This window comes from Paramacrobiotus metropolitanus, unplaced genomic scaffold (genome assembly GCF_019649055.1).
Source record: "Paramacrobiotus metropolitanus isolate TYO unplaced genomic scaffold, Prichtersi_v1.0 Parri_scaffold0000006, whole genome shotgun sequence".
NCBI classification, from domain to species: Eukaryota; Metazoa; Tardigrada; class Eutardigrada; order Parachela; family Macrobiotidae; genus Paramacrobiotus; species Paramacrobiotus metropolitanus.
The window spans coordinates 1,116,660-1,141,111 of NW_026570226.1; the positions used below are offsets into that span (position 1 = coordinate 1,116,660).

A 24,452-nucleotide genomic window follows, 5' to 3' on the forward strand; every position below is an offset into this window, starting at 1 on the left:
TCTCTAGTTTTTTTAAACTGAATAGCCAGATTCTGAAACACTAACTACAGCAAAATAAACCAAAAAAACAGGTACAAAACCAACGTACAAAATATAACAAGAAGTACAACAAAGAGTTCATTGTCTTCACTGGATTACTATAAATGGCACCGGTAAACTGATTGCACTGCAATTCAGAAACAGAGAATCTGAAAAGAGCAGTCACAGGCAGTTTTTAACAATCACCATCCCAATTTTCCCAGTCGAATGGAGGAAGTAGGAACGTCAAATTCGAATGCTTCCCGAAAAATTTTGAAATATGCTAGCAAGGAATGCCACCCGCAATTCATCCAGGGGTTACATAATACTGTAAACCTGCAACGCGCACAGTGCGGTGTCTATCCGGCTATCTGACAACGACCGGCGGTTCAACGGGTTGCGGTTCCGCCGTGACCGCGGCCTCCATCTCCAGGTCTGGCTGGGTCACCGGCGCATCTTTTTCGCTATCAGCTGCGTCCTCGAACTTTAAATCTTTGACTTTGAAAAACACCTATATCGCATAATGCATAACTTAACTCAACAAGAATACAAGAAATAGTACATTTACTATACGCTAGGCTAAACCCAAAGCGATTATTACAATTATTGCAACATAGATCCGAATTCCCGGATAAATGGTATTTAAGACTTACGTAGATTTCAAGAAATAACACCAAAAGCTTGCAGCAGGCCACCGCTAAATGCATACGAAAGCGAAATTTATCCGTGTCGTAGAGCAGACACGATCCCTTCTCGCCACAAGCCCGCTCTTTCCATAATACACATGTGGAATCAATGATGGTTCCCATAAGAATCGGTGCAGGAAAATATCCTGTCCAAAAAATTATAGTTACATGTATTAGATTTATATTATAATTATTGTGGCCCTAATTTAGCAAGCAAATTATCAACCAGCGTATCAGCGTATGCCGTATGGTGTATTAACACAATAGGGCATACGCTGCTCCGTTTTTAATCAAAACAGTTAGCAATTACCAAATGCTGACATCATTAGTGCAGAAACTGCATTAGCCATGGATTTAAGTTCCGGCTCCACAAGCCGAAAGGTCAGCATAATCGTCCCGGACAAAGGGAAACTTGCGATGGCTTTCAACAGAAACATGACTGAAATAATAAGAAAGTCAACAACCCTAATGTTTCCATTGTAAACCTATAAAATCAGAGTTTGCGACGCGAAGGTAATGTGGAAGGTTTATTATCTTCACGGACAACACTGCTAAAATCATAGTAGGTAAATGTTAAACTATGGTAAAATACTGCAGCACTGTTACGAGGCACTTACGTAAATTATATTTTGATCAATACCCGCCCACAAGTGGAAAATATTTACATATTAATTTTTGAAGTACCTGTTACGTAAATGTAGAAGTTAACACAAGTGTTCTTGCAGAAGCCGGTTGTAAAGCCCGACGGTTGTTGTACAAGCGTGAAGTTATACGGCTCAAGGTCATGGGTGTCGGCGGCGGCACACTTGCAGTTTGCGTATTGCTTAACCTAAAAAATCAATTGAATTATAACAATATTATTATGCAGGTTATCTTTTTATGCAAAACGCACAACGAAATAATGCCCACACAAAAAAGGAACCTACCCCACTGTCCTGGTACGTCACCCCGGAACACCCAGCGTGACACGGTGAAAAATAACTCTCGTGCGTCGCGGTGTGACACACCGGAGCAAAATCCTTACGATTACAGCCGCAGGACGTCCGGCAGATATTCGCTTCAGAAGCATCATCGCTGTTACTGTAAAAAATAAATGCACATGAGTGAGTGAAATGACACATAAACTATAGCGAATTTCCGCGCGTTTCTGCGAAAGTTAAAAAACCGTATTTTACATTAAGATGACACAATTTCTTTATTAAGCATCGGGTAGGGAGTAAGAGCGCGAAAAAAGCGTTTTACATCTCCAGTATGTAATACTATTCGAACATGTTTTGAAATGATAAACTAAACTGCTGTGTAGCTGACTTAAAACTTTCAAGCGCACAGCCCACGAAAACTGCGCAAAATCGCTTGAGTATGATAAATAATAATAATAATTTAATGAACTGTTAATTAATTACTGGCAGTTTTATTAATTTAAAGGGTTTTTCAGAAATCTTCAAACATTGCTGGAAACGGCTTACCTCACTGCGACATCCCAGTTTCCAACTAACTGGACCTGATCACATGATAAACCAATGGCAATGAAATGTGCAGCAGAAAACGCCACTGCAGACAGGATAAGCATTAACGAGATATGCTTGGGCTGGAGACGATACCGTTTGATGACAATACTTCCAGCAATAATTCCCACTGCAGCCGCCATTACTCCTGAGAGACCTAACTCACAAGCAACACGGTTATTAATAACAATGAAACTTTAAGAAATTTCAAAATTTAATTTAAAGTACGCATTTAGTGTATGGTATGCTTAATTTTACATCGGTGCTTCCGTGTAATTTGGATTGCAGTTAACGGCAACAGCTGCATTTCCACGAGGTCATCTACAGTATTTTACAAAAAGTTTAACCTTCACTCACCGCTAGCGATACTAGCCGTACGCGGACCCAGATGATACTGTGCCGCCAAAAATTTTGGCAGGAAATTGAAGTATCCGGAAATAATCAAAGCAGCTAGCACCTTGCACACAATGCGGGCCATTAATGGGGCATTCACAACAATTTTCTTTAAATTCCGTGGTAGATCTAGAAGCAGCAGCACATATCTGTAGTCCTGATTATTGATTAATGCTATTAATAAATCTGTTAAAACAAAAAGACAAACCTTTTATTGTTACCGGTTTCTCCGTTAGGGTGGCTTTATTCGTATTGACAACACCGTCTTCGGCGGTTTTTCCATTCGATTCTGGCACACTGGCCGGGAAACACATCATGGTCAGAGTGGCTATGCACATGCCTAATCCGGTTACGAGGAACCCCAGATACCATGCCGATATCCAGCGTGGATCAGTGGCAGCAAATTCCGGGACTATAAAAAATTCAACTTAATCTATGATAAATCGGGATCATTGCTTATGTTAATTGCACTGGTAAATGTACAAATAAAACTGGCTAAACTCGACGTCACTTATATGCCGATGATGTAAATCAACGTAATTTAAGGTACTCAACTGCTCAAATCCACGTATAGAGAATTGCATAGTGCACCAAGTGCAAACCCCAGAAGTGGTCCGACTAGACGCCCAGAAAATGACAGACCTAAAAAAAACAAGGCCCAGTTATAATATTGCAGTTAATTTTGTAGAGAATATTTCTCCAGAGAAAGATGAGAGGTCACACCGGTGTATTCAGCTTAGAAAATATTATCGGATGTTTTTGATAACATGTTAATTATTGTATCGAATAGAGTAAAGGAGATTAACACATATGGCATACCGAAATATAGGGCGGAATTTTTATTCCGTACATTATCGTCAATAAACGGTAATCCCAGCACCCACGGTGTGGTGGCGCCGATGCCCAGAAGGAACTGTGCCACACAGAAAATCAGTGGTGGCAGTATCCCATCCGAGGTATACTCGGTTGTGCATTGCACCGGCTCTTCGTCGCCGTCCGTTTCGTTCAGCACCACAGCTGCCGTGCAGAACTGTTCGCGAAATTTTGATCCCTTCCCGGCGGTGTGAGTCACCAGCATATCGGAATCGGTTCGCGGTGTGACCAGTTCCGGTAAGGCAAACAACATGAGTGCCACGCCCAGTATGAAAGATCCCAATGCGATCCAGCGCGGCCGATGTCCCCGACCGCCGAAATGGCCCACCAACAAGGCCACCAGCACGTGACCCACATCGTTGATGGACAGAATCAGGCCCATCATTTTGGAACTAAGGTTGAATCGTTTTTCAATGCTGGGAACTAGAAAACATTTCAGATTTATATTATACGACGTGATCAAAAACCAGTTCCCGGCTTTTTCCGTAACTCGGCATCTGATACTTACTGACGGAACTGAAATAGCTGTTGCTCATCCCTAAAATCAGAAGATTTTTAAATGTCGATTGAGAAACTAGTCAACAAAATCGATTATATATTTCTGCGCCGCGCTACTGCAAAAAATTAACTTATTGTCACGAATGAAAATGAAACAATGGCATATGACATCGTAATTACCGTATAAATACACACACGTTTGAGATACGCAATCATTGGTTTGAAAATATCCACTGAAGTTGTGAAAAACATTCTGACGACCAGTTTATACATTCCCAGCACAGTTTATAAAAAACGATCATTGCTTACCGTGAAATAATCCCAGCAACGTGAAACACACCATGAAAATCTTCATATTGTTGAGACGCTGCAGACATGGCGGGCGGAAACATAAGACACCGCATTCGTGTTTGACGTGGTCTCTGTGGCGATCCCCACTCCCAGTCTGTCCACGATCAGTGGAATTCATATTGGGGCGCTTTTGAAAAAAATCCACAAAACGCAATTGCGACTGAGAGATTCTGCAGCAAAGCACACTTTGCCGCGGGTTAATCGGACCAGTTTACAACACCGCCAACACTACGTTAACACTAATCGGACAACTGTCCATTCGACACCGCTCTATGTATTGCATGAATATCGAGATCTGCTCTCGCTGTAAAGCGACGGGCTTTTAAACTTTTACTTGACCTACACTAGCAACGAGGTAGAGGCTTGCCCAAACTGCATAATGCATCGCACCAATTTTTTTTATCGGTGGATGGTGTCAGTTTAAGTGCTAGCGCACTATACAATCTCCATGATCCATAATCAAACAAATATACATCGCGCGCTATTTACCAATGACAGCCTTCAAAATTTTCGAGGAAATCCGCAAACAATCGCATAGCGAATCAATCACTTTCATATTTGCAAACCAGACTTATAAAATTTCCAGTGGACGTTGTCCTTTCCGGGTTAAGTAATTCCAATTTGATAATAATTCCAGATTATGCAAAATGCAACATCGATTAGAAAGACTACAGTATAACAACCACACTAAATACTTTGAAGAGTAATCATGTCGTATGAAGCAAAGCCAAATCAAAATCGAATTAAAAAAACCGATAAAATTTATTATCAGTGACTGGTGTCTACGAAAACTCACAGTCATTAAATAAAGCACATTCCAATTTTGACACAGGTAAATCCGTACAACCGTGGGAGACACAGAAAAGTCTCAAATGCAAGACGATAACTCAAAAAGCGCAAAACTGTAAAAAAACATCATCACAGTTTCAAAAATCGAATTTAGAAAAACCCGCATTTTAAACTCGTATGTAACGCTTCTAAATTACAAAATGTGCGGTAGCTTCCAAACAGAAACAAAGCATCGATCCACAAACCCAATAACTAACCTGCAGATTTCCTTACTTTCGAAAATTCATTCTACTCATGGTATTTTTATGCATGGTCACCCATTTCTTTTTATTGAGCGGGACAACTTTACAGCAGTATTCGCGCTTCTTTTCGTCTTCTTCGTGGAAATACGCCACATCCGTCGGGCGAAACTGCACACCATCATGGATCATCTGCAGACAGATACGAGCCAGATTCCGTGCATCATCGATGCCGCTATGCAATCGTCCTTCCGGCTGCAAGCCCAAATGCTCCAGCATGCCATACATTCCAGCGCGCTCCTTGTTCGAATCATTGAAGAGATAAATCCATTGAAAGAGTTTCGGAATATGGACAAACATTTTACAATACGCCGGAGGGGATAGCTGGCTGGCTTTCAACTGCCACGATAAAAACAGACCGATATCAAAGCTCCTACAAACAAACCAGTGAGTAATATCCAATATAAAAAAGCTCCGAACAATTTAAGCAAAGCTACAACAAGAAATTATTAAGGCCACGCCAAATATTATCAACGATACAACATCTATCTTTTAGCGGCATTAATTTACTTCAATAATTCAAGTTTAAGGCATTTTTCCACACAATTTTAACTGTGTGTTGTTTTAACTATTTTTAACAGCTTTCCATACAATTTTAACTGTGCCCTGGGAAGTTACACTGCGAAGTGCGAAGCGATAACCATGGATAATTATACCTTGAAACCAATATAAACGCCAACGAAAGCCTGTTTGTTACGTATATGTATTCGAGCGACATGATAAAATATTCGGAATTTTTGCAGCACTTTTTGCTCACAATCAACACATGAACATTATGCTCATTTCAGCTTACCCATCTGTGGCAACACACCATCGGGTTTTGCGATTCAAATCGTATCTAATCAGCCACTCTTCGAATTCCTTTAACACAACCGCAAAGGAGTCAGCTCTGTCCACTTGTTCCTGCGATATTCCTGTCAGCGTCTTACAAAAGTCTGATAGAATTCGGTGCTTCACGGGTCGGCAATACCGGTGAAACGAATCCAGCTGAATAAAAAAACAAAATAAACACATCAAAACATTTCTTTTGGTTGTTTCGAAAAGGAGGTACTTACAACACACCGATTGCGTATATCGATGAGGACGGCTGGGAATTCTATAATTTCTTGCTCATATGTGCCAGCTCGTTTGTTCTCATAGCACGTGGCTTCGAAATCAATCACAATCAGGTAGTCTAGTGCATACTCAGGTTTCAGGCCAGGTTTTCGTTTTTCGAACAAGGATAAGCGACTGTGCAAAACGGGGCCGCTGCCGCTGTGAAAAACAACTTTGTCAGTTTTTAATTTTACCCGTACTAATCCATAATTCGTTTCTTAGTTCTGATTAATTTTGTGTGAACTTAATTCAATCAATAGAGTTACTGCACATACAGATACATTCAATTTCAAGCTCAAGTAACTTACATGGTTGATAGTCCAAGTCCTTGTAATTTTTCGACGACTTGTGCCAATATTTCCGGAGACAATGGATTCGGTTTTTCTGCTTCGTCAAGATCATTTAAGACTGGCAATAGTTCTTCATTACCTGCCGCCTTTTTCTCAACATCATCACATTCGGCTTTTGCGGCAACTTCCTCTGATTTCTCAGTCATCTTACAGGAGCTGGAAAGGGAATCACAAACAAAAAACTACAGTATGCAGTCCTCCTTAATGATATAGGTACTATTAAATGATACAATCATACATGTATTAGTTAAGTACGATACCAAGACAATATGCTCTAGATAATCTCGCAGTGTCACCCGAATAAAAGAACCGAAAACAAGTAAAATTCTGAAAAGACAATGACAAAAGTTACTGGTAACAAAACAAACAACATAAGTCGCCGCGATCGAAGTGACTTCCGAAAATTCGAATGCTATTTCCGTGCTCTTTCGTCACACCCCCAGGGTTGCAGTTCAAATGAGCGATCGCAGCGTATCAAGGGCAAGGGTATCCAGCGGTCACTTCCGCTGGTTTATTGTTTGTTTATTGAAACCGTAGGCAGGTAACCCATTAAAAACTAGGATCGTATTCTAGCGTGGGAATTTAAACCTGGCTCACAAGAAAACACGAATCTGGCACGTGAAGGAAGTCAGAGAAAGACCATACAGAAAGCCAAGATCGTAAAAAAAAATATGAAAGTTACGCAGCAAAGTTAAAACGTTTAAGCTCATTACGAAAAACAAAGAGAGATGCACTATCAAGGATGCCGTTTCCGTTATAGAATTCCTAAAGTTTTGTCCTTGTTCGACAAGTCGGTGTCAGCCTGTCCGGTGATCACTGAAAAGCTAATAATAAAGGCAAAGTTATACTTCCACATGATGAGAATGTACTTCAGTTTGCTGCAGAACTAATGCATCATTCGTATTTAGAGTTTAGACAGTGGCAGTGGCGGTATAATCGAAATTCCATTATCGAATTACTCGCTCTACAATACTACTATGCTATGCTCGGAAATCGGAATAACAACAACACCCTTCCAAAACTCAAAAACTGCCACTGATTGGTGAGCTTGTGTCTATCGCACTGACTATCCTAGCCGTTGCCACCGTTAATTAGTTTAGTTTCCGGTCAGCATTGCATCGGTAATTTTGTACCTTGCAGTCGACATATCGTGGTAAGGCGGAATAATTGATAGATCATCAGGACGTGCTGTTTTTAATCCACGCTGATTCAGGATTAAGTCAACACTTTGGTTATCAAAATGTAAAAGTAATTATTGCGGTATGCCGCATTTGTTTATTGCCTGTTGCTCCAGTGTCAGTACATAACAATTTTGTCATTAGTGGTGAACGAGTGATCCGTCCACACTTCGAAAGTAATAAAAATGAAACGCTTCGCGGCTAGCGACTGCATGCGGAACATACTTACTTTCTCGTATGTACGGTGCATGCAGCCGGTCTTCGGTTTCGTTATGCTTTCTGCAGAGCGTACGACAAAATAATTCTATCGTTATGTAACCGGTACGACAGCCCCAGCCTGGAGAATTTACAACGCGTACATCGGTTTTGTATCTGTTTTGTATGTGTCGAATGTTGTCAGGCTTGCGTTAGTAAACTGTAGAACGTCTAAAAAAATCCGGATTCCTGAATCTAGTAATCGTGTCCCCCAGGAATATTCAACTTAGGTATTTTCTTTGTCAGCGTATCGGATTCTCCTTGGTTAATTAGCCTACATCATGGCGATTCGCATCCCGCAGCATAAACCGTTGTTTGGTGCCTGCCGATCCGTTTTTGAAATACAATCATGGAAAAGTTTTGGCGGTTTAGAAAACACAGCTGCCAGTCAGAAGAAACATGAGTTCGCGATCCAGTCCTCTCCTGTTTACTTTTCAACTAAGGTATCAGTGTAGTTTCTTACAACATCAAGAAGTTGTGCTATTGCGTACTTGTAAGCTTGCTTTTTACGCGTTTCCCCGCGTATTGCATGCGCTAAAATATCAGCTTGTTATAACGTTTTAACGTGCGACCGGGATGTGTACGAGTATAGGGTTTCTGGTGTAAGTGTGCTTGCTTTCTTAGCCAAAGCAAAAATGCAATTACAGTATTTGCATTTTCAGAAACCATCGTCTCAGCGAACTCCCTTGTATGATTTACACACCAGTTTGGGCGCCAAAATGGTGGATTTTGGTGGCTGGTCAATGCCGTTGATTTATCAGGACCAGTCCATTTCGGAATCTCACATCCATACTCGGAAACACTGCAGTATTTTTGATGAAAGTACAGTATTGCTGACGGAAGGTCTTGCATTTTTCTCGTGTGAAGTGTATTAAATTATGATTTTCGTGTTGATATTAATTTGTGCTTATAAAAGTACCTGTTAAGTATCCCATGGTCAGCGATGGTCAGAAATTCAGCGGTTACAATACTCGTACTGCAGATTACGTTATCCTTTATGTTAACCACTACCGTAAAGACCAAGTATATTTTCCATGGCTGTATGCATCGGATTGTCTGAATAAGAAGGTTCAAAATTTGTGAATGTTTACTTTTTTGTTATGCTGCTTTTATTGTGTTGTGCAGGTGTCTCACATGCAACAGCTGGTCATTCACGGCAACGATCGGCATGAGTTCTGGGAATCTGTTTGCGTGTCGGATGTTAAAGAGCAACCGGAAAACAGCGGCACATTAAGTTTGTTAACCAACGAGAACGGTGGCATCATTGATGATACGGTGTGGATGAATACCAGTCGCGGACATCTCTTCGTTGTCGTTAACGCCGGTTGTGCGGCAAAAGATCTAGAATATCTAACGAAAAAAGTCTTGGACTTCCAGAAGAAGGGGAAGGCTGCTCAAATGGGCGTCGTGACTGTGCAGGAAAGAGCTTTGATTGCGGTTCAAGGTTTGTTGTAACGGAAATCTGTATTCATAATTGCTGTTCAGGTTCAGTTGAATTATTGCACGTCTTTACGGGTTACGGATTATATAAGTGATTGTTCACGTTCTGTTTCAGCATGACAACATTTAAAAAATTGTTAAAAGTATGTATTGGCATGGAGTTATCATATTACCCATAAAAACAGACTTTTTGTCAGTATTCTACCTATTTGGCATTATGTTAAAGAAAAATGTGCTTTCGTTCGTTTGATTCGAAGTTACGGTCACAGTGACACTTAACCTTTTGCCGTATATATGTCCTTTTTTCACTGATTAGGACCGGAAATGTCAAGAGTTATTCAACCCGGCTTAAAGGATTCGTTGGATAACTTGGAATTCATGCAGACTACGTTTTGTACATTGTACGGATTTGAGGGATGCCGAATAACCAGATGCGGCTACACCGGCGAAGATGGCGTCGAGGCACGTGCTTACACGATGGACGCTTTAGTGTTCCCATGCTTAATTCAAACTTGCTGCAGATATCCTGTCTTTCCAAAGATGCTGCGCCATTATGTGATATATTATTAAAGTCGCGTGAAGGGCAGGTACGAATGGCTGGTTTGGGAGCCAGGGATTCACTCCGGCTGGAAGCCGGTCTGTGTTTGTACGGAAACGATATTAACGAGCAAACGACACCGGTAGAAGCTAACCTGACCTGGACGATAGGTAAACCTATTAAAATAAGCAAAGAAATTTTAAAGCATTCTCAAGAAATTGAAATTGTGGGAAATATTTGCGTGATTGTAGGAAAACGCCGTCGCAAAGAGGGTGGATTTCCGGGTGCAGAGAAAATCCTTCCGCAAATCAAAAGTGGCGTGCAGAAAAAACGCGTAGGAATTATTTCCACTGGAGCACCTGCCCGAAGTAAGAAAACTTGCGAGCCTATTACGCATGACATTGTACAGACTGCATGGATGTGATTTATAAACTGGTATCGTTTGCATGTCATCCAAACAGTGCATTCGCAAACTTGGAGTTTGTCCGTTAATGTATTGTACATCTGTAGGAGTGTAAATTTTGTGTTCTGGAAATATTAATGAATGCGAAATCCTGATTTGCTGTGACTTTGTCTTTTTACAGAGGGCTATGCTATTGTCGATGAGAAAGGAGAACAAGTTGGCGAGGTTACTAGTGGATGCCCCGCACCGTCCTTGGGAACAAATATTTCGATGGGTTATGTGAACACGTCGCTGTCAAAGCCTGGTACGCCTTTGCGAATCAAAGTGCGCAACCAGATTGTGGAGGGAAAAGTTTCGAAAATGCCTTTTGTGCAGGCAAATTATTACCATGCCAAAGGACATAAACAGAGCTAATGTCTGGCGTTACTGTATTATAACGCGCTAAGCAAAAGTATGTAACTCGCTCACCTATGATTCCGTTATGTTTTTGGTTTCGCTTTCGTTCGATTTTTAGCCTGTGCAAAGATAACGGGAACTGCAGCTTTGCATCGTATGAACTGCATTCGGTTTTTTGCTACTTATTGTTAGTTGTTTGAGTTAATAATCATTTGCGCAAAAAAACCAAAGCTCCGTAGTTGTATTTGACCGGCGGTTAGCTTCATTTGCCGCATAACGGAAACACCGCGATAAATTTTATGGCGCATTAAGTTTTATTTGCCCACTAACTAACGAGATTTCAACAAACCTATTCCAATTGTGCAAGAAATATTCCACAAGCTACCGTCACTTCCACAAGCTGCAGCACAAATTATCGGACAACGAATTTGCATAAGATCAAATATTATGGGGTTTCACATTTGTAAACGATGCCACTCGTGTAACATAAATAATAAACAATAGACCTTGTTATCGACTAGATTCTGGTCCCACAGCACCCCGTGGGATGAGACCTCGGACTGACCGTCCAGCTGAATCCTTAGACTTTCTGACCATAATCATATTCCGCTCGTTAGATAAAAATTTTGCCTGAGGCTCTGAAACAGCAAGCACATAACAACAGCTCTTCACATAACAACAGCGATTTTATTTTCACATTAAACGGGCTTTTCTGAGATGCATAATCTGTCGTGGCTTACTTAAAGTGCATCATCACCAATTACGACAACACAAACCACACCAATCGCAGAGCTCACCTTCAATGACCACTTCTTCGCCAACTTCGACCGAAAGTTCACGCAGATTCCTAGCCTGATATGCCGTCCGGACTGTCGCAGTTTTGTTCATCGAAAATTTAATTCCTAAACCACAGCCAACCTTACCGCATCTGAAGCTAGGAGTACTTTTTACAAGGTTAACTATACATACGAAGCGGCTGTAAGAGGCTTTTAAGCACCGGTATCAGCGCTCGTCCAACATAAGTGCAAATTAAAGCCAAAAATCCCACCAGCGGCCCTTTCCGTCCCACAACTTTCAGATAATGCCAAAACATCCGGAATGTCACTATGGTTAACCGCACCAATGGAAATCCGCTAAGCAAATTCCATCCGTAAGCTCCGTATTCAATAGCATTTAGTAATGCGTAAAAACATCCACGCAGTGTGACGAAGGCAGCCTCTAGCGAACCCACAACCTTTACTATGGTTTTCACCGTTTTGCCGAAATTCCGGAGGTGTGTGCGAGTACGATCATCGGCAGATTTTGCCAGTGTGCATGTAAACTGATAACTGTGCTCGATATATGTATCCGTGGCCGCACCCGTCCCGCGATCCTTCCCCGTCATTCCTCCAACACTGCCGTACATTTGCAACCATTTTACCGCGTCCGGATACGGATTTACCTAAACAAATTAATTTCATAAAGCCATTCCGCTCTACCAAAAAGACAAGCGAAGCCAACAAAAAAAAATAAAGAAAATTAAGCAAATGGACGGGTCAGAATTAAACGCTGCTGTTTTCGAACCTTACCAAAAAAGAAAGCGAGTTATAAAATTAGCTAGAAAACGCGAATTTCTGGCCACAAAAATTACATACAGTTATACCGAATTTGTGCACAAACTGCGAGCACTTAAACAAATTTTATTCATAAACATCAACACAATAAATAAAATTTCTCCATAAAAGCCATAAAATCATCACTAGAAACCCCATGCACGATTCATCGCATCATATCACTGGCTTTTCATCTGCAGTTCGTGATGTTGTTTGTCTTCATGCCTATCTAGTTCTATTAAAGAGTTAGGGCCTTACCATCATCGGAAAACCTTGTCCAAATGCATTAGGAGGAAATACGCCAGGAATAGCAAAAGGATTAATTGGTTTCGGGAAATTTTCACCCCCAGCATTAATGCTGTCCATGTTAATATGCTGTTTCATTCCTTCGTGACTAGGCTCGCCAGACTCCTTCCATCCATCTTCAACAGGACCGCCAGTTTTTGATAAGCCTTTAAAAGGCTCCGAGGACGGCTTCATAGAAAGTCGAGCTTTTCGCTCCGCAGCAGGTGCACCGATGGGAAAGTATGCCGCCGCGACTTTCTGGGCTTTGGTCAATTCTGGTTCCGACTTTGAACTTGGTGCATGCACGTCGTCAGGGGCATCTAAAGGGAAGTAAGTCGACGAAGTGCCCGGAAAGAGCGATCCTGACAAACCTGCTAAGGATACACATTTGAAGGTGACTGTAATCTTTTAAATCTCGGTGTCTCATCAAGTCAGTCTTCGTGCGAAGGTGCACTCATACTCTTTCGATCATCAATCTGTCGGTCCGTCTGCGGGCCTCGCTCTTCCATGTTCCCGAGGAACGCCTTTTCAGCTGCCACTTTCCCGATATCGTGATTCATGATTTCAAACTTGTCCATGTGATAGCTGCGATACTTCTCCTGTCCCCTGCCCGTAACAAGAATTTTCCGAAATGTTTCTAATTAATCACAAAGAGAAATTATTCAATCAATCAGATTCAAGCAAACGCATGCTGGCCGCAAACAAGTGCGGAACAGCCGGACTGCAACCAAGCCCCAAGGCAAAGAGTTTCCTTACTCTTTGTATGGTGTTATACTATTTACGCAAAAGTCTTAACTGAGCAAGACAAGAAACCATTCATTTTCAAACACCAGAAAACTGGAAGAGGAATGTTCCATTGTTGTTTTTATGGAAACCAGGAAACGAAAGCGAAACTTTTTCATAGTATTTTCAGTATGGAGTGTAAGTAACTGACTCCTATGGTGGCGTTCTAATGTTTCATGGTTGTATATCTTGCCAGCCGCACAAGGGCGCGGAATGTATCAGTTCCGCAGCCTAAAACAATTTTTCAGGGTTTTTCTTTAAATTTTTAACAAATTTAAAAAAGTTTTAAATTTAGTGCATTCCGTTTCTGGGAATAAGTTTCTGTTTGTTATCTAAGCGAGGCTTCTCCATACATGTACAGCACTGGCCTAAAGTGAAACATCCACTAAGCGAACATCCACTGTGGTCGTTACAGACTTACAGTTCACCTTATTGTAAACAAAAGTGAATTCCTTTTGCAATCTGAATTAAATGACAATCAACAAACGATCGAAATTGTTTAGTGCAATGCAAATAATTTTTGTTTTAAATTTTTTTCAGCAATATTGAACGTTGAATAAATTTCCTTGTGCCATTAATAAGATAGGCATAAACAAAATAAATAGTATTAATTTTAACAGAATAAATTAATAATAATTTATACTTCGCCAACGTAATCACCTACGGTAGTCCCTAGTGATCCCTACACAGCACCTAACACCAGAACGCTTTAATCCGAAAATTCAAAATTTGCTACACGAATCACCAAGAAATACAAAACTTCGCAAACACATCCTTATCATACTTTTCACAACATTAATCCTACAAGAATCACCGCTCAAGAAATAAATGGGCAAGTAAATCCAAATAAAAAATGATAAGAATTAACTCGTGCTAGAAACCGTATCTGAAAATTTGTTGTCTCGAAGTCACAAACAATGAACCCGACAAAACAAGGCTAAGTTTGAGTTAGAGGGAATGCAAATATTCAGGCAACTGGCAAAGACAATATTCATCACAGCTAGGCCCATCGCTTCTTCCGGCGTGTATAAAGGACCTCCATTACACCGAAGGCCGACCCTGGGATGCCTCTTCTGTTTGAGCGCTGGAATTTAATTGGGGTGCGTAGCGCTTGGAGGTATTCAAGGCATGGCGCAGTGCACTGTTTTCCTGCTCGATACCCTGCAAAAACTCCATTCGCTTCCGACTGGATTCGGTATCGACTTTCACCGCGTGCTGACTGATACAGATCATCTCTTCCAGGTCCTCGGCGTGTTCTTTGGCAGTGCCTCCATTGGCAATGGCTTGACTGAGCAATGCAGGATATAAAGTCTCTTGCTGACGGATCAGTGCCAGCTTCTTGACATGCTGACGATATTTCTTCATGATATACTCTATGACTGCGCTATTTTCCTGAGCTGCTTCGCATAATGCATCGTTTTCTTGTCGCAGCCCTTTGATGATACGGCTCTCTTCACGAAGATCCCGGATCACAGCGGAACGGTCAGTGCTGGCATGGACGGTCAACTTATTCAGACTGACTAGCGCGTTGTGGAATTCTCCCGTGACTTCTTCCCGTTTTTCCAGGGCGCGAGCCTTCATCAGTAAGGACGTGACCATATCGTCACGCGAGCGCAGCTTATCTGCTAACATTCGCGCTCTATGAATTAACTCCTGCGGTTCTGCAATGCCAGGCGCGGATGCGACCGACCCAGGATTTGCCATTGTAGACGTAAATGTTAGGGGAACAGGAAACGTTGCATGTATGATGATGTATCTACATTCACAATGGAATGAAGATCATTACTACGGTTGCTGATTGCACATAGTTAATCCAATAAGATAAAAACTCGCAACATTTCGTTACAATCGGGGAACATTTGACGCCTCACAAAGGGTTCAGAGAAACAAGTGAAACTAAAGCCAGCGCTATCAAGAACATACAAACACCACTGACTAGATTCACTAGCAAGTTCAAAATTTAATACCGAGGCTTCAGGGTAGAATTTTTTGGGCACTTAATACGTAGCCGTTTATCTACTGCAATTTAGAAAGCTGTCCTCTGCAGTGAGGTTGAGTGCATGAGCGTCCAGACAAAATACCCACCGCTTGCAGGTGGCTTTCTCATTGAACAACATTAAAAGTCGTCTCAAAAGAACGAGAAGCCTTTTTTGATTATGATTATTATTTTATCTGATGAGTTTATCTGCCGTCCACGCCATTTCCTGACAGCTCATGGTCAGCCCGACTTTGTTATGACCCGCATGTGTAGTTTTCTTTCAAATCCCATGATCGGATGATCCTGTTGTTTAACAGTTTAATGCAGTGTTTGTGAGTGTCTAGAAGTAGGTAAATAGTGGCTGTTTTACTTTTATAGGACCCGAAGTTTGAACACCCAGAGAGCTGAAATCTTTGTAAGTACTGTAGTCTATACTGCACCGACTTTTAATTGTAACGGTAAAATACTAAAAGGCGATAAAAAATTAGTTAAAAAGATAGATATATTACCGAAAGAAACACCTGCAGAATCTTCGGATTTTTTATTACAAAACTCAGTAATATGGTGTTAAAATTGCAGAAAACATGACGAATCCTTCGGAACGTCTACGGCCCCTAAGCGAGCCTAAATTGTCCACGTATCGAGATTCTTATCCTGTTCCTGCTCAGTGGGCGAACATCAACTGGAAAAGGATGTCATGGAAGGAGCAGATTAGCTTCTGGTATCTCAAGTACCTCATTGCCACATCCACCTTTATGCTGGAGCCGTGGGAGCGCCGTGTGTTTGATGCCTTCCTGTTGGGATTTATTTTCATGACCACCTACGCTTGCTATCTGTACTTGCCTGCCTACGGATCCCGTTTTTTTGCCCATTTCTATGCTTTTATCAGCGATGTTTGCTATCGTTTGTCACAATTAATGTTTTCTACTTCAGGTTGGTACGCTTTCGAATGAGTAGGGTAAAATAACCGTGAATAATTTAAATTTATTATAAATAAATGCGTACAGATGTTTATTGACTTGTAGTAACTTTAAGATTTCGGTCATTACAGAAAATTTACCGTAATACGTGCTTGTTTTATAATTATTTATCGGGTAAATCATTAAGTAATGTTTTCTGTGTTTGAACTTTATGGGCCAGTAGTCCAGTACGGTCAAAAACAATGCATAAGTAAATATGAAAAAACAAGTATTATAAAACTGCGGAATGTCACTTCCTCACTGATCTGTTGCGTAAGTAAGTACTATATTCATAGCTATACTATATTTGGATGTCTTGTTTAATTTAGACTTCTATTAGAAATACTTCTACTGTATAGTATGTGACTAAATATTTTCGTGCTGCAGGGTCTAGTGAGGAGCGTAGTTATGGAACTTTTTGAAAGCGGATCCAGTCTGTCATTTATCCTGCCTAGCTCATAAATTTTTGATGTCACAAATCTTGCATTCCCTGGTATTTCTGACTGTTTTTACTTGGTTTTAATTTTTTAGCAGATGCCTGTGTTTATCCTGTCTTGACATTCTCTTCATAGATCTGAAATCAAGGTGTTTGCCTGTGGTATCGCATTCAGTCTTGTCTCTCTTTCGGTGTTCCACATAAATTTATTAAAAGTCGACGGAATCGGTTCATGTCGTCGGTTTGAAAATACCAGACTCTTTCTACTTTATGAAATCGTGGTGTTGCTAATTGCTATCAACTTGCTGGTTGCGGCACGTAACATGTCATTTATGGGGTTTTCGATGAGTAGTTACAACTTATACGAGACCTTTCGGTGTAAAATTGAGTAATTTTTACACAATAATTTATCAGGAAGGCAACATAAACTATCAGTATCCGGTGCCTGTCACTAGTCGAAGCACGACTATCTGTACTCTGAAGGATTTACGCGTTTCTTTGCCTAGAGTAGACTTACTGTAAGAGTAGAATAGCACTGCGTTCACCGATCTACCGGTAAAAATATAATTTATTCCACGTGTACAAAGTTCTCTAAGTTAATTAAAATAAAACTGGTGTGAGTTTAGGGCTCTGAAATTTCAAAGTGCTCGTCATAATCTGACAAAAGTTGTGTTGGCTGATATAATATCAGAAATTTGTGAAACAACTCACTGTCATTTCGTGTTCGTGTAAGTTGATGACAGCAATATGTATATACGTGGATAATTTTAACATAAATACGACTTCTTTGGTATCGAATCATGGATATGGAACAGAAAAATCAAAAATATACCATTAATTATAGTTGAGGGAATCCCAGTCCATTTCCCAGGCTTCCCGTGTGTTCGAATGACGGTGAATAATTTGACGGACAGTGAGCCAGAGGAAATCGGGAAAACATCCACGATGCTGCCGGTGGGCAGAGGTAGCTCATGTAAGTGTGTGCCGCATATTGCTGCTGCCAGGCAGAAGACGGCAACGCCCCGGTCGGGTTAGGAGTGCGAGGACAAAATCCCGCCAGTTGTGCATAAGCTGCTGGATGGTGATTGGAGGTCGAATCTGGGATAGGCGTCATACTAGGCCGGTCATCTGCGCTTCTTGGACCAAATTTGGCAATTTTGATTGCCGGATCGTTGATGTCGTCGTCTTCAAGCTGATGATCGCTTCCGCTTCGTGATCTTTTGCCAATCCACACGTGTTCTTCGGCTTTTTTGTAGTCTCGCAGATCGCGGAATCCTTTGGCAAAAGGGTTGTTATCGATTTTCAATTTGGTGATCTGCAGTCAAGTCATAATTTTCTTAGACAACACGAGCAAGAATTCATAGTTACATATTACATGACATGCTCTTTCCTTATTAAATAAATCTGTATAATCTTTTTTTACGCTAGTCCCGACACAAACAAACAATACATCTTTGTATTAAGGTAGTCTATAATTACGCACGTCGCTAATCAAATTTTTTAATTCCATAGTTTGCTTCGATTGATTATGAGTTATGTTAAGAAACCGCCAAGGTACATGTACTGTAGATATCTATAGATGCTCGGATAGGCATCATGATAGCCGTAAAATGCGTACCTGTTCATTCTGGTAAGCGGTCACTGCAAAAATGAACCAAAAATGAATTAGCGAAGTGCGTGTGCCGTAATATCGAGTATTAATGTAATCGCTCAAGTTAAAAGCTTTCATGTTATTAGATCTATTAATAAAGCGCTTAATACGGCGCTGACGTACCGGCGATGAACATCGTTTCCGGAAATGTGAAAATGTTGAAAGCGGTGTAATTAAAGGAGGCTAAATCATCGGCTCGGATGACGTGAATTCGCGGCTGGTATTTATGCATTGAGTTGAGGATAATCTATAAGACAAGATTAGTATTAATGGCATGAAAACGCTAATTGTTTCCGATGGATTAGGAAGAGCTAAATTTTGAAGCTATTTTGTACATACATGGGTGGAAGATACGGACATTCACTGCGCTATAAAACTAATGTGGCTTAAAAGTTGACCAGACCTAAGTACATGCTCTGGTTTCATCATTCAGTTTTACAAAAACATGTTTTCAGTGACGAATAGGTATCTTAAAGTTCTAAACGCTCAAAAATATGGATAAATGCATTTCAAATTTTTAAAAACATTCGTCTGTTATTAATTTCAGTAAACCACAAAAATCTGTTGTGTTCGTCTGTGTAAAGTAAACTTGCAAACGTGTATTATCTATATTTACAAAAATACTTTCGGCAATGAATAACAGCCTGAACTGTAACTGTAGGCAATTAAAATGGAATAATGTTGTGCTTTTCTGATCAGCACAGTACACCAGTAAGTGTCGTCTTGATTATGGATGGGAACAAAACCCACCTGACCATTTTGATCGAAATTATTATTGGTCAGCTTGATTTTATGGAAGGAGATGGGTTGGCGCATCCACTGACTGCCGGCTGCCGGTGAGTCCGGATGAATATAAAAGCGTCCATGAAAGTGCGGGTCAGCTTTCCCTGACGCCAGCCATTCAGAGTTATGGAATTTATACCGGACGTCGTCCACTGGCACCATGTCCATAATTACTAAAATTCGCAATAACAAATTTGTCAAAGCATACTGGCAAATTGACAGCACTTAAATCCTTGTTATAGTACGTACTACGTAGTACAACGTATATTAATCACATCGGTATTTACACTAAAAACGTTGACGTACCGAAATAACGGGTGCTTTTGTCCAGTCCGCTTATGCTGACCTTTATAACAGGAAACATCCTCCTGCAATGCAAACAGATGTTTTTTAAACCGGAAACTGCCAAACCACTTCCTGCAACATTTTTCTACTTCACATTTTTTTATTACGAACAAGTACAAGATGCAACCGTGCAAATATGTATATTGCATGACTATGCCCATCCACACGTAATTTGATAAACAATAACTATGGTAAAAATTCTTATTGTCTGTTTGCGAATAAAATTTTCAGTGTGTTTTGAATACTTATGTCAGTTGCTCAAATACATAAGGTTTTTTTAAAAAATAAGTATTGCCTTCGGCTTAATCAATCTATTGTCTGTACTAGTAGTAAGTACGAGTAGTTATCCGACCGCTACAATCAATGCCGGGCGCTCATAAATCGTGGGGAACTATCAGCTTGAGTAATCCTGCCGGCTGACAGTGGTTGCCGACGGATTACCGGTAATGTCATCCGACTAAACACTGATTGACCAACTCACAGCCGACTCGTCCCTTAACAACATAAATACAGTGGCGCAGACAATCGGACAGTCCTGATCAAGTTAGCTGATGAAGTGTGGATACCAACATTAATTTTTATGCCACAATAAACTAATCTGCTTTAAAAGTAGTTCTGGGACGGTACCCAACACGGCGGACACCGTTTAACGCATGCGCTATGCTGCATCAAAGATAGCGCTAATCAGGACGTTAATTGTTCCTCGTTGAACGACTATGGACAGCCAGGAAGGTGAAAATACCATGCCATACCTTTCGGCATTCATTCAAGCGGAATAAGCTTCTGCATTCTCATAATTTACGAATTATCAAATGCCAAATATATGCATGGTCAACTACGGTGCAGCGTAACTTTAATGCAAATTGCTATGTTATCGCTAACGCGCGAATTATCTCAACATTTTAACGTACCACGACAAATAAAACTAAAAAAGGTTTTTATATTGCAAATTAAAATTCGTGGCTAATTCAAGTCGATCAGACATTTGGTGACCATTGTCCAGAGTTCAAATGCGCGCTCGTTTTATCGAAACCGGGTAAGGACAAAAGGCGACACGCAATTTGAATAGCCTCAAAAAGTTCGATTAACAAGGGCTCACTTCCAGAAAATAAGAACCGGTACCCACATGTAAAGGTTACGTTTAGTTTCAATCAGTTTCGACTGCATTAGGCACATAAAATCAATCTGCAGAAGTGTAAAGGTGAGCGCCTCATCAAATCCGTATATCGTTACACTTTACTGAATACAGAAAGGAAAGGACATTTCCTGAAATGATTTTGAATTTGGCTAATGACCCCTGGCAAAATTATATATGCGTGGGTATTACATCATAGGCGTATCCTGAATGCACAATGCGATAACTGACAAGGTCACAAAGGCCACTATTTCAATAAAAGAAAGGTTACCAGTTTGCTATCGGGTGTAAAAAATAGGTTAATTTCTGATGCCACAAAAGTTCATAACTTCATAAAACTGGCATCGGTATTGTTTACTATCTGCGATCAGTTGCTTCAGAATTTACCAGCTCCAACGTTTAATGCAGACACTATTAACACGTATCTTGATCGACTGGCTGGTGCAGGACTCCCGCCGATACAGAGCAAGTACAGAAGAAGTATATCAGTTAATTTACAGACTCATTTTCATCTGATGCAATTAAGATCTACAGTGAAACTGGCATCCAGGCGCAGACGCCAGTGCTTAATCAAACAAGGCGCCTGCTTCAAAACACTGGGGAGTAATTAGTCGGCGTATGGCTTTTGTTATCATACTAAAAGGACCATTGCTGTCGCGGCTCCGACCTCCTTTTGTGATCTCAATGAAAGAACTGGCAAAAACAACAAAATTATCTTCTTCGAAAACTCCACAACATTTTGGAAGTTTTCTACCAATGCCTTTTGTGCCTCTCGTCGTTAGTGGCACAACAGAGACACCGCCTCGGTCTGTAATAATATATAACCTTTGCGTCTCTCTAATTACACACTAACGATACTTCCTACGATGGACTTGATTATGTCATGATACATTTTTATGTCTGCACCGCAACATCCATACTCGAGTATATGGGGAAAACACACAGGTTATGCGTACCTTTTCCCGTGATTTGTCATTAGGGGTTTTTCGCCGCATAACAGCACACGGAACTCAATAAAGGTTGATACGGACAGTGCAGTGTACAAAACAGATATTAAGAAGTTTTTGAAACTGGTAATCAAAGACTGGCACTAAAACTTCCAAAACACAGAAAAATTTTTTGCTCTTGGAGCATTCACTGGTAATAACTTACATTAATATGTGAACTAAAATAAAACATTATAATAATCTGCAAGCTGTGTCAGTCAGAGAATACAGGAAATCTGTTTGGATCCTAAACGTAAATAATGCAAAAGTCTTCGGTCACACCGACTCACACGATTAACAGTTCTTCTCTATTTCTCACTATTCTCGATTTTCTCACCAACTGAATTATTTAAGTGCTGTATCTTAACTACTATGCGATGTACTGTACTCTATTTCGATAAATGCATTTTTTTAGCACTCGTACGAGGTGTAATAAGTATGAACTGACATAAAGGTGCTGTCGAAAAGCATATATATTTGCACAGCAACTACGAAAATAATAACATCAGCTCACTGACCGGCCGGTTTTTGTGATGATCATTTCCGTTGTTTGCTTGTTAAAGGTGTCCCACATGGACTTGTTCTCCAGCGTCAGCTTAACGGATGTGTCGCTCTGGAACGTCGGCAGGTATGACAATGTTCCTAGGCTGGCTTGTATGTAGTTTACCGGCGTCTGAACGGGCGGTGGCTGGAAAAAAGGGGCTTCGTATGTTCGTCCACCTACAAAATCAGCAAACCCGCGGTTATGATAACGGGATGAACACCCCATACAAAATGCGGGTAGGATTATTAAATGCAACAACCAAAGAATCAAATCAAAATACAGAATACAGTGCTGTATATTACAGGTACAGCACAGTATTTAATAACTGTACAACAAGTACTATGATAATTATAACAGCGATATCGATAGAAAGCTGGCTCACTGTATCGCCCACTTTGAATCCATACCTGCATGCGATTGCCTTTGATACATTTTGATTGATGTTGCAACAATTAAAAGGGTACTAAAAAGTGCCCGCCAGTGCCAAGCGCTAAATGCAGTGTGTAAAATATTTTAAGTCGAACAAAGTGTGTTGGCTCAAATTTCGTACGCACGGTAAGGTAAGCACTGAACTGCAATTAATCAGGGAAAATTTAGGAAATGAATTTTTTGGTGCAGGGACGAATTGGTCACAAGTCTCACAAGTCGACTCGCAAGTGAACAGTTGCTGCTTATGCCACAGTGGCGCGAAGTCCCGCCGTCTGTCTTCTGCTTAGTCAAATCGGCAGCGAATCACGCCAGGCGGCAGCGTCCACCTGATTGTAAACCGCGTACGAAGCAACTGACATCATAAACATCATAAGAAAGTTTGTACCTCTGAATTATAAAGACGATTAAGACCACTGTATGATGTAGGGACGTACGTACGTGGTATTTTTTATTTAACAATTAAATAATAAATCATGCGAAGTGTAGCAAAGAAAGAATTTTTTGAAATGGAGCGCTGTACTGGTTGGCAGTGGTTGTATTTCTTACGAAACTTCAGTACAAAGCTTCAGCTTCAGTAGAAACTTCAGCTTTTCAAAGGCGAAAAACTGGATAACAGGAGCTTCTTCTATAACGGCACTGCAAATCTATAACGGCAAAATTATTTGCGTGTGTAGTACAACAAATTGTTTATGGCGATACGGGTCGATAGCGGGGAAACATATGCCCAAACTTTAGAGCAAAGCCGCTTGATGAGACATACTGCAGTGTGCATAGATATTGTACAATACATCTTACACAATATCATAGCATTGCGATATTCAAAGGTCACATATTTCGGATCCGGACCCATGATGGCTGGCACGAAATTTCTACAACCAACTTCTTATTATATTGACTGCCCATGGCCTATCTGCGTAAACATTATGTGTTTTAACAAAACAATTTGTATTTATTTAATAAAAATTACCTATAAAAAAATAGCGCTGATAATTTGTGGCGCTGTCGTAGTGCATAGGTACTTTATAAAATCTGTGGCTGCAGAAGAATAACGTTTTATTATGGTTTGGTATCGCCTGTCGAGATCATGATGAAATCATATCTAGATATTTTATCAGTGCAGATCCATCTTCCAGACACCACACATGAATTTTGCAAGAAACCAGGCTTCCCAAAGAAGTGAGGTTGTAAATTGTCAAGCTCATTAGCATTTCAGCATAATTGCAGGCTATAGCAGTAAAAGTGCAGATATTCATGAGAATCATGATACTTCGGGATAACTCTAAAAGTATAATTTATTTTGTGCAAAAATTTGTATTACTGCCTGAAATTTGGTTTATAACTACACAAACTATTCAGATTTTGTTCCGCCAGATTTGGAAGAGCAATAAACCTCGCTCTAATTAAGTTATCATTTAAAACTAACTTCTTTATTGTTTCTCAACTTTCCTGTGAATCTCTTTATGTTATCGGTAGGTACGG

At 40.5% G+C, this 24,452-nt stretch overlaps 7 protein-coding genes across 14 annotated transcripts; 2 read left to right on the forward strand and 5 right to left on the reverse strand.

Annotated features, from left to right (window-relative positions):
* Nucleotides 1–30: 30 nt before the first annotated feature.
* On the reverse strand, nt 31–4,925 carry LOC129581585 (solute carrier organic anion transporter family member 74D-like). Of its 2 annotated transcripts, XM_055472754.1 has the most exons (13): nt 4,668–4,925; nt 4,283–4,494; nt 3,984–4,013; nt 3,422–3,898; nt 3,158–3,244; nt 2,811–3,014; nt 2,567–2,731; nt 2,171–2,366; nt 1,631–1,784; nt 1,389–1,533; nt 1,015–1,143; nt 672–850; nt 31–529 (listed from the first exon to the last, which is right to left on the reverse strand). In XM_055472754.1, exons 1-13 carry the CDS (start codon nt 4,700–4,702, stop codon nt 386–388), a joined length of 2,157 nt encoding a protein of 718 aa, XP_055328729.1. In that variant the 5' UTR covers nt 4,703–4,925; the 3' UTR covers nt 31–385. The 2 variants fall into 2 exon arrangements, with proteins under 2 accessions (XP_055328729.1, XP_055328730.1); XM_055472755.1 differs by lacking the exons at nt 4,283–4,494; nt 4,668–4,925 and adding an exon at nt 4,154–4,226.
* A 176-nt stretch (nt 4,926–5,101) lies between these two features.
* Nucleotides 5,102–8,193, reverse strand: LOC129581586 (3'-5' exoribonuclease 1-like). 3 transcript variants are annotated; one of them, XM_055472759.1, is made up of 6 exons: nt 7,991–8,193; nt 7,118–7,681; nt 6,816–7,013; nt 6,468–6,666; nt 6,206–6,399; nt 5,102–5,785 (listed from the first exon to the last, which is right to left on the reverse strand). In XM_055472759.1, the coding sequence occupies exons 3-6, from the start codon at nt 7,001–7,003 to the stop codon at nt 5,383–5,385; spliced, it is 984 nt and encodes a 327-aa protein (XP_055328734.1). In that variant the 5' UTR covers nt 7,004–7,013; nt 7,118–7,681; nt 7,991–8,193; the 3' UTR covers nt 5,102–5,382. The 3 variants fall into 3 exon arrangements, with proteins under 3 accessions (XP_055328734.1, XP_055328732.1, XP_055328731.1); XM_055472757.1 differs by having other exon boundaries at nt 7,096–7,681; XM_055472756.1 differs by lacking the exon at nt 7,118–7,681.
* Nucleotides 8,194–8,354: 161 nt separating this feature from the next.
* LOC129581571 (aminomethyltransferase, mitochondrial-like) lies at nt 8,355–11,365 on the forward strand. Its single transcript, XM_055472719.1, has 7 exons — nt 8,355–8,733; nt 8,953–9,108; nt 9,416–9,734; nt 10,047–10,192; nt 10,252–10,438; nt 10,520–10,636; nt 10,853–11,365. The coding sequence occupies exons 1-7, from the start codon at nt 8,572–8,574 to the stop codon at nt 11,083–11,085; spliced, it is 1,320 nt and encodes a 439-aa protein (XP_055328694.1). The 5' UTR covers nt 8,355–8,571; the 3' UTR covers nt 11,086–11,365.
* On the reverse strand, nt 11,363–13,830 carry LOC129581572 (uncharacterized). Of its 3 annotated transcripts, XM_055472721.1 has the most exons (6): nt 13,701–13,830; nt 13,405–13,581; nt 12,918–13,318; nt 12,037–12,508; nt 11,865–11,969; nt 11,363–11,705 (listed from the first exon to the last, which is right to left on the reverse strand). In XM_055472721.1, exons 2-6 carry the CDS (start codon nt 13,520–13,522, stop codon nt 11,578–11,580), a joined length of 1,224 nt encoding a protein of 407 aa, XP_055328696.1. In that variant the 5' UTR covers nt 13,523–13,581; nt 13,701–13,830; the 3' UTR covers nt 11,363–11,577. The 3 variants fall into 3 exon arrangements, with proteins under 3 accessions (XP_055328696.1, XP_055328697.1, XP_055328695.1); XM_055472722.1 differs by having other exon boundaries at nt 12,918–13,315; nt 13,405–13,816; XM_055472720.1 differs by having other exon boundaries at nt 13,405–13,816.
* Nucleotides 13,831–14,421: 591 nt separating this feature from the next.
* On the reverse strand, nt 14,422–15,658 carry LOC129581849 (uncharacterized). Its single transcript, XM_055473113.1, has one exon. It carries the CDS (start codon nt 15,429–15,431, stop codon nt 14,769–14,771), a length of 663 nt encoding a protein of 220 aa, XP_055329088.1. The 5' UTR covers nt 15,432–15,658; the 3' UTR covers nt 14,422–14,768.
* A 216-nt stretch (nt 15,659–15,874) lies between these two features.
* Nucleotides 15,875–17,346, forward strand: LOC129581954 (uncharacterized). Its single transcript, XM_055473279.1, has 3 exons — nt 15,875–16,120; nt 16,285–16,638; nt 17,052–17,346. Exons 2-3 carry the CDS (start codon nt 16,290–16,292, stop codon nt 17,084–17,086), a joined length of 384 nt encoding a protein of 127 aa, XP_055329254.1. The 5' UTR covers nt 15,875–16,120; nt 16,285–16,289; the 3' UTR covers nt 17,087–17,346.
* Nucleotides 17,347–17,700: 354 nt separating this feature from the next.
* LOC129581683 (T-box transcription factor TBX3-like) lies at nt 17,701–23,947 on the reverse strand. Of its 3 annotated transcripts, none has more exons than XM_055472894.1 (7): nt 23,769–23,947; nt 22,519–22,720; nt 19,841–19,902; nt 19,502–19,707; nt 18,875–18,998; nt 18,719–18,741; nt 17,701–18,415 (listed from the first exon to the last, which is right to left on the reverse strand). In XM_055472894.1, exons 1-7 carry the CDS (start codon nt 23,821–23,823, stop codon nt 17,939–17,941), a joined length of 1,149 nt encoding a protein of 382 aa, XP_055328869.1. In that variant the 5' UTR covers nt 23,824–23,947; the 3' UTR covers nt 17,701–17,938. The 3 variants fall into 3 exon arrangements, with proteins under 3 accessions (XP_055328869.1, XP_055328870.1, XP_055328871.1); XM_055472895.1 differs by lacking the exon at nt 23,769–23,947 and adding an exon at nt 22,952–23,737; XM_055472896.1 differs by lacking the exons at nt 22,519–22,720; nt 23,769–23,947 and adding an exon at nt 21,971–22,309.
* Between the last annotated feature and the right edge of the window lie 505 nt (nt 23,948–24,452).